This window comes from Coregonus clupeaformis, chromosome 18 (assembly GCF_020615455.1).
Source record: "Coregonus clupeaformis isolate EN_2021a chromosome 18, ASM2061545v1, whole genome shotgun sequence".
Lineage (NCBI taxonomy): Eukaryota > Metazoa > Chordata > Actinopteri > Salmoniformes > Salmonidae > Coregonus > Coregonus clupeaformis.
This window is the reverse complement of record NC_059209.1, coordinates 17,393,972-17,402,042: the sequence shown is the minus strand read 5'-3', so window position 1 is coordinate 17,402,042 and position 8,071 is coordinate 17,393,972. Positions and strand designations below refer to the sequence as shown.

Sequence of the window (8,071 nt, the reverse complement as noted above, 5' to 3'; positions counted from 1 at the left end):
CTGACCTATAGAGGTTGTTTCATGGGCTGGGTTAGGGTGCACCACACACACACAGCTGACTCCACACAGGGTATATGTTTACCCAAATACATGTGAGGCTGCTCCCACGGTCATATACTATTACTCAGAATGCAAATCACATACTTGTCAGATAGTTATGTAATAGTTAATTTTTTAAATTGTCTTTTAGTGAAGGAAATAGCTACAGTAAACCAGTCTGATAGAGTTGACTTCAAAGAAATTGTCTGTTTGCCATTATCCGATATGGAACACGCACACACACACACCCACACCCACAATCCCAGTTACACTGATTTACATGTTCAGGGCAGGTCTGTTTGGATTACTGACTGTCAGGCGTTGGAACATTAGAACAACTATTCCTGAGTGTTGTGCAGATAGACTTCCTGTTTACCTACTTCTTCACCAGTGATACAGTTTTCCATCAACACTGGACTTTCTTGGCACTACGCAGGGTACTTACTGGCATCAGAGTTGCCAACAATATCAATATGTCCACAGACCATTATCTTCAGACTTAGAGTAGACCAGACCTAAAGCCGCTGTAAAGGCCTCCAAAGGAGTGAAGCTGCTAACTGCAGCCATATAATACGGACAGAGCAGATCAGGGTGCAGTCATATGAGTGAATCTTCAGATCGTGGGTGGTTTGTATGATAACTGTGGTGTAGGTTGAGACTAGGCTAACTAGATGGCAAGGGGACTGCAGTGATAAATCGTCACGGCTCCTGACCCCCCTGTTTTTGGAAATGTTTGTCTGGCTGACAAACAATCGCTGGCTGAGGGCCAGGGGGGACGCTGCCAAACAGGCCCCCCTCCCCCTTCGTCAGTGTCCCATGCCCCATGGCCAGCACACACATCCTGCCTTTGTGGTCCAGGAATGCCAGGAATCCAGACTTCTGCCCTAATCCTCCCACCCCTCCTTCCCCAACAAGGTGTTCTCTCTCAAACATTCCCAGCGTCCTGGTGGTTTCAGCCCAGTGACCTGGGTGTCTGGGTGCTTGCGTAAAGCACTGCGTGTGGCTCACCTCTCTCGCTCTCTCTCCCTCCATTCCTCCTCTCTCCACAGTGCTCCTCCGTCCCCACATCAGTGGCGGGCAGGTAGCAACACCTGCTCTCTGTGGTTCCCCCTGCTCCCACTGATCTTAACACACACAGACTCCTGCTGCCTCAACTCTCAACACATCCATGGCGGTTTTTATCTTTGGTTTTACATTTTGGTTCATTCCTCGCAATTCTTGCATTTCTGAAGAGGTTTCGTATTCAGAGATACGTGTGTTATTCTAAACTGTTATTATTTATATCTTGTTTGAAATTTTTTAGGATTTGCCTTCGTAGAGGAAGCTGTGTTGTCATTGTGGTTTTGTGAAGGTGAACTGGGTTAAGTGAGGACAGGTCTGACAAATTGAGCAAGGATCCACAGAAACAGGTCCTGTTTATTTTCTTTGCCCTCTCCTGTGGTGTGAGAGGGTCTATATTACCACTCACTCCTTTCTCTCACTTTGCAGGTTTTCAGTGGCCTCATCAAATGTGCTAAATTATGTTTCCTGTGTTTCATAACAGAGAAAGCCAAAGCCTAATGCAGGGCCTTCCTGCCCTCGAACAAAACACTTTTTATATTCCTCTGGGATGACAATGGGAATGTTTAGTTTTTCCTACCGAACATGGGAACCTGTAGAAAATATTTGTTTGGGTCCTGGAATGTGGCCATTAGGAAAGAGATGGAGGGAACACAGGATACGTGTCCTGGCCTGGGCAGTGTGCTTCAGTGGGGTGGCTGGGGCCAGCCCGGCCAGGTAATAGAATGGTAGAGGAGTTGTACGCACAGATTTTCTCAGCTATCTGCATCACCACTTCCCCTATTAAAGTGGGTTCTACGCCAGAGCGGGATTCCCCACTCATATTTTCCATGACACCTGCACTTGTTTTTCTGTTTCCAGTATCGGTCTTAGCTAAGGTGACCCCTATTGTCAAACACTGTTCATATGCCAGAATGGAGCTACAGTGTCACTCCACAGTATGGGAATCCCAGAGCCCTGCAGACCTGGGTTCAAATAGTGTTTGTGTTCATTCAAATCCTTTAGCTGCACTTGATTGAGCTTGCCTGGCACAATGGGACAGATGGAATAGTCCCGAAAGTGCAAACCACACCCATCTGGCACTTCAGGCAGGCACAATCAAAAGCTCAACCTATTTGAAAGAAATCAAATACTATTTGAAGATACTCCACACTTAGCTTTGCTTATTGTGAATTTACCAGCAATTAGCTTTTCTTGTGGTTTCTCGATAGCATTAGGGACATATAAATAGTAAGATGTCAGTGCAATGAAGTGCCTACAGTACTGTGTTCATAATATAACCATGCTTTCTCATTATAGCAATGTAGCAATGGTGCAATTTCTTTCTCTCCTACTCCACTCACTGAATCCCACCTCCATACACGTTCCCTTCCTCCTTAAGAGGAGAGCTGATGTCACAGGGAGGGGGCAGTCTGCCTGTGTCTATAAGTACAGGCACCACAGAGGGAATCTCTATATGAAGTGAAGCTAACCCTAACTGAGCTGTGCTGACACTGCAGTAGAGCAAAGAAACTAGTGTACCTTTTTAGTGCACTCACACAGAACTCTGGATAGGTTCAGATGAATGAATAGGTGACTGACAGACCAACAAACTTCTCTCCTCTCTGGACTCGCGTGCAGGCTCTGGACAGTATATCGTCACGGCCACCAGGTTTCTATTCTCCATCTGACGACCTCTCATTGTAATTTTGTAAAGTACGCTATCAGGATGTTTTCTCTGGTTAGTTTGAGACGGACCGTTTCTACCCTGTTCATTCTCCTCTCCAGTGCTGCTGTCATGGTGAGTTTCAAAGATGCATACTTACCTGCCTGCCCTCTTTTTGCTTTATTTGCCATTCCCTCTTTCTCTCTACATTTTGCACGATTTTATTTTCTGTTTTTCAAAAACTAGTTTTTTACTAAAATAATTGTTTAACATTTTTGGTATTTTGTTACAATGAAGAAAGCCACTCCAGTATGAGAGTATACTACTGTACTACTAGTCATATTAAAGATCAGGCTGTTGAGGAATGCATTCCCTGCACCTCTACCCTACTGCTGCTGTGCGGACCCTAACACATCTGTAACACTGACCCTGCTGTCTGTCTCAGGTGGAGAGTGACTGTCCTGCCCAGTGCTCTTGTGGCCCAACACTCCCATTGTGCCCAGTGGGTGTTAGCTGGGTGACAGACACCTGTGGCTGCTGTAAGGTGTGTGCCAGGCAGTTCAACCAGGACTGCAGCCCCAGCCAGCCCTGTGACCACATCAAGGGCCTGCACTGCCACCTGGGGGCTGGGGGAGACCCCGAGAGAGGCCTGTGCCGAGGTAAGGACCAGGAGTACCCCTAACATCAGCGGGAGAGAGGTGGTTGGGCCAGTATGGGAGTTTGCAGAAGTATGGGAGTAGAAAATGAGTCACTTCAACTCTACCTACATGTACATATTACCTCAATGACCTCGACTAACCTGTACCCCCGCACATTGACAGGTACCCCCTGTATATAGCCTCGCTACTGTTATTTTACTGCTGCTCTTTAATTATTTGTATTTTTTACTTATCACTTATTTTTCTTAAAACTGCATTGTTGGTTAAGGGCTTCTAAGTAAGCATTTCACAGTTGTATTCGGCGCATGTGACAAAAAAAAAGTTGATTTGATTTGAGCAGTTGGGTATGGGTATTTCAGAATTATAATAGAATTTTGATCATTAAAGTAGATAGTTGACAAATGCTCAGCATCATGGTAACACTGCCATTGGGGTATAAAGTCCACTGTGCTGATAATGTGTCTGTGTGTCTCCCCAGCGGAGGCCAAGGGCCGGTCCTGTGAGTTCAACGGGCGTGTCTACCAGCATGGAGAGGACTTCCAGCCCAGCTGCCAGCACCAGTGCAGCTGCATGGACGGTGTGGTGGGCTGCATGCCACTCTGCCCCCACCAGGTGTCCCTTCCCGACTGGCACTGCTCCCGGCCAAGGCTGGCAAAGCCCTTGGGCCGCTGCTGTGCGGAGTGGGTCTGTGACGACAACAACCACATCAGTGAAGACCCAGAGGAACCTCCACATGCAGCCCTGCCCAACCCACAACCCCTCCCAAACCACATCAACAACCAGCTCCAGGCACAGCCACGCTATCAGGCCAGCACTAGAGTCAACATTAGAGGTACAGTAAACAGCCTATCCCAATGTCTCATTCTTCTACACTCTATCCAGGCATAAACCTATGTTGGTCATAATCTTAACCTTGTATGTTTCTCATAATTGTAACCCTGTATGTTTCTCATAATTATAACCAGTGGAGGCTCCTCAGAGGAGGAAGGGGAGGACCATCCTCCTTAGTGAATTTCATAAAAATTAAAATGGTAAAATATTTAGAAAGTTATCCTTTTTAGATAAAACTATCCTAAATAATAATAATCACGTCACCAAATAACTGATTGAAACACACTATTTTGCAAAGAAGGTCTACAGTAGCCTCAACAGCACTCTGTAGGGTAGCACTCCTCCTCTGGGTACATTGACTTCAGTACAAACCTAGGAGGCTCATGGTTCTCACCCCCTTCCATAGACTTACACAGTAATTATGACAACTTCCGGAGGACATCCTCCAGCCTATCAGAGCTCTTGCAGCATGAACTGAAATGTTGTCCACCCAATAAAAGGATCAGATAATTAATCTAGTACTGAAAGCATAAACTACAGCTAGCTAGCACTGCAGTGTATAAAATGTGGTGAGTCGTTGACTCAAATAGAGAGAAAGACAATAGTTGAACAGTTTTGAACAAATTAATTTCTTCCAAAATGAAGGAGAAGCAAGAGACAAATAGAGAGAGAGATTCTCATTTTTTTTCACTTTCAGTTTCACTTACTTAGCTAGCAAATGCAGCTAGCTAATTTAGCCAACTGAAACACCCTGCTCAAACAGAGGGATGCTATGTTAGCTAGCTGGCTATGACTTTCCAACACAACAATGGAACACTTCCAAGTCAGGGTAAGCTTTTGGTATTACTCATTTATTCCTACTGGGACCCGCCGGTGTAACTGCTTACTGACTGTACACTAACTTTACTTCACGATTGTAGCAGGTTTACTTACGAGTTAACGTTAGTTCTATTAGATACGCTGACTATGATGTTACTTTAGCTAATATGGTGACAACTATGTATGCTTTGTGTAGGTTTGGAAAGGTTATTTCGCCTGGTCACATATAGCTGATGTGTTGTGCATTGAAGTCCACAAGCGAAGAGAAGAGGTGAGAGGAGGAGAGTGCATGGATGCGAGAAGGAATACAACATGGCTGCTATGAAAGTTAACTGTGTTTACGCGTGATCAGGGGTGTATTAATTCCGTCGATTCTGTTGAAAAAGTTTCTTAAAGGGAAGCAAACGGAAATAAACAGGGTTAAACATACCTGAATTTGTCTAATAGAAACTCTCGTTTGCAACTGTTGGACTAATGATTACACCCTATATCAGCTAGATGCAGGCAAGAGTGTCTGTCACCTCAAATTTGTCTCTTGACCTGTGTGCACCTGCGTTGTAAACTTTCATTCATAGGCTAAGTTGTAGCAACCTCATGATGGGTATAGGGAAAATGTGGGTATCATGTAGTAGCCTAAACCTATTGCTGTTACATTGAACTGGATGAATGGAATATGCATGAGAGTCAACCAATATGCTGTAATAGAAATAAGGCCATGCTCATAAAAAAAAAAAAAAAGTCCTCCCTCATCTTAAATGTCACTGACCGCCAATGATTGTAACCCTGTATGTTTCTCATAATTGTAACCTTGTATGTTTCTCATTATTGTAACCCTGTATGTTTCTCTTATTTGTAACCCTGTATGTTTCCCATAATCTTTACCTTGTATGTTTCTCATGGCTCTCGGTCCTCTCCTTTCACAGAGGTGGTGCCCCTCCCCAGGTCCCAGGTGTCACTAAGCACCAGATGCTTCCAGCAGACCACTGATTGGACGGAATGTTCCACTACCTGTGGAATGGGCATCTCAAGCCGGGTGACCAATAACAACGCAGACTGCCGGCTGGTCAGAGAGACACGACTGTGTGAAGTCCGCCAATGTGACCTGCAACTTACCCCAGCAATCAAGGTACAATGAGACCCCACTCAATGTCTGATTTGTTTGTGGGAAATTATGAAGCATAAAATTAGAGCACATAGAACATTTTGATATTTCATTTTTGATAATGAGAACCTTTGCAATATGACTATTTATTATGGTTTATGTAGCTCAGTTGTCTAACTGTGTGTTTGTTGACTGTGCAGAGGGGAAAGAAGTGCCAGCGTACAGTGCGCCCTCAGGAGCCAATCAGGATCAACTTTGCTGGCTGCTCCACGACACGGCACTATCGACCTCGCAGCTGCGGCTCCTGTGCGGACAGACGATGCTGCACCCCTTCACTGACCCGCACCGTCCGCCTGCGCTTCCACTGTCCCGACGGAGAGGGCTTCACACGCAATGTCATGTGGATCCAGCGCTGCAGCTGCAAGAAGAGCTGCCACAATCATGGCTCCCCCTCAAGGCCTTCTGTCAGCCTACACAATGACATCCACACCTTCAGGCACTGAGTTAGGATTAGGAGGATGCCCAACCCCAGCCTCGACACACTGGATAGGGCTAGGGCATGCTAGTCTCTCCCCATCTTCCATACACCTTCTGACCAGGGATAGCCCTGCCTTTCAGCCCCTTCCTGGACACCAGTGTGGCTGGCAACCTCTCCCTCCTTCACCAGCACCAGACTATGGGAGAGAGAGCCTCGGCTAGGTGGCCGCTCCTCCCAACCAGGCAGAATTCTTGCTTGCACTTTAAGCTTCCTGACACGTTGACCCCAGTTGTCCAACATGAGAGATGGGTAGCTATATGGTGCAACTCTCTGCGGCTAGGTCCAGTTCCCCTTCCCTGCTGATGACCCAGCCACTGAACTGTTCTGGTGGAGGAAGGGACAGCACTGAGCACAACAGACTATAGATGGCCTGATGTCACTTTCTTGATGTCATGTTGGACTGTAAATTAATCCTATTGGTTGTCTGCTTTTTACCCTTATTATTTATTATTTTTATTTGTTAACATTGTCAAGTCCCTCTATAACCACAGTGGGGAAAAATAAAGGAACGTGTAAGCATTTATGTGATGGACATTACTTTTTGTCATAATATAGAAATGTGTAAATGACTGAGGCCAGTGAATGTGTATGTGAGTGACGACCATGGGCAATCCCATACATTTATGAAGTGTTTTGTCAGATACATTCATGGTAGAATGAGGACAGGATGTAATTCTACCGATTCATCAATGATTCTACCTGTATATTACATGTTGTAAAATTCAGTGTGTGTGAGAGAGAATGAAAGGGTGAGAAACAGAGAGTGTTTACATGTGTGTATTTGTGTCATATTACAGAGTATAGTGTACAGACTTCACTCTTTGTTGAGTGGCAATTTATGCAGATCACCTCATTTTTCGGGGTGTGTTTTTTATTGCCTCATAGTATGGAGACTTTCTTGTACTGGAGGGAAGATTTTATTTTATATTTTTAAGATTTATATATTGTTTGAATTTGTATCAATAATTCTCTGATACATCAAATAAAACATTCAACACGTGCTCTGTCTTGTGCTTCTCTGAGAGGTGTGTCAGGTGGATGGTGATTCAGATGACAGTATAGGGTGGTTGATCTGGGATGCTGCTGTAGGGGGGGCAAACAAGAGTCTCTCCTGAGTTGGGATAGGCTCACAGAAGGGGATACAGCACATTCAGAAAGTATTCAGACCCCCTGACTTTTTCAAAATTTTGATACGTTACAGCCTTATTCTAAAATGGATTAAATTATTGTTTCCTCATCAATCTACACACAATACCCCATAATGACAAAGCAAAAAAAGGTTTTTAGAAATAAAAAAACTGAAATATTACATTTACATAAGTATTCAGACCCTTTACTCAGTAAATAATAATAATAATAATATGCCATTTAGCAGACGC

General features: G+C 44.7%; 1 protein-coding gene across 1 annotated transcript; it reads left to right on the top strand.

The window, feature by feature from the left end:
* Nucleotides 1–2,570: 2,570 nt before the first annotated feature.
* On the top strand, nt 2,571–7,692 carry LOC121550424 (CCN family member 1). The gene is made up of 5 exons (XM_041862674.1): nt 2,571–2,878; nt 3,189–3,402; nt 3,881–4,234; nt 5,976–6,178; nt 6,355–7,692. Exons 1-5 carry the CDS (start codon nt 2,807–2,809, stop codon nt 6,655–6,657), a joined length of 1,146 nt encoding a protein of 381 aa, XP_041718608.1. The 5' UTR covers nt 2,571–2,806; the 3' UTR covers nt 6,658–7,692.
* The last annotated feature ends 379 nt before the right edge of the window (nt 7,693–8,071 follow it).

Bases quoted from the DNA above. Each gene is read 5' to 3' on its own strand.
- LOC121550424 (XM_041862674.1), top strand. From the start codon at position 2,807: ATGTTTTCTCTGGTTAGTTTGAGACGGACCGTTTCTACCCTGTTCATT. The intron at 2,879-3,188 runs GTGAGTTTCAAA...TGTCTGTCTCAG, and splicing joins TCTCCAGTGCTGCTGTCATG to GTGGAGAGTGACTGTCCTGC. The intron at 6,179-6,354 runs GTACAATGAGAC...TTGACTGTGCAG, and splicing joins AACTTACCCCAGCAATCAAG to AGGGGAAAGAAGTGCCAGCG.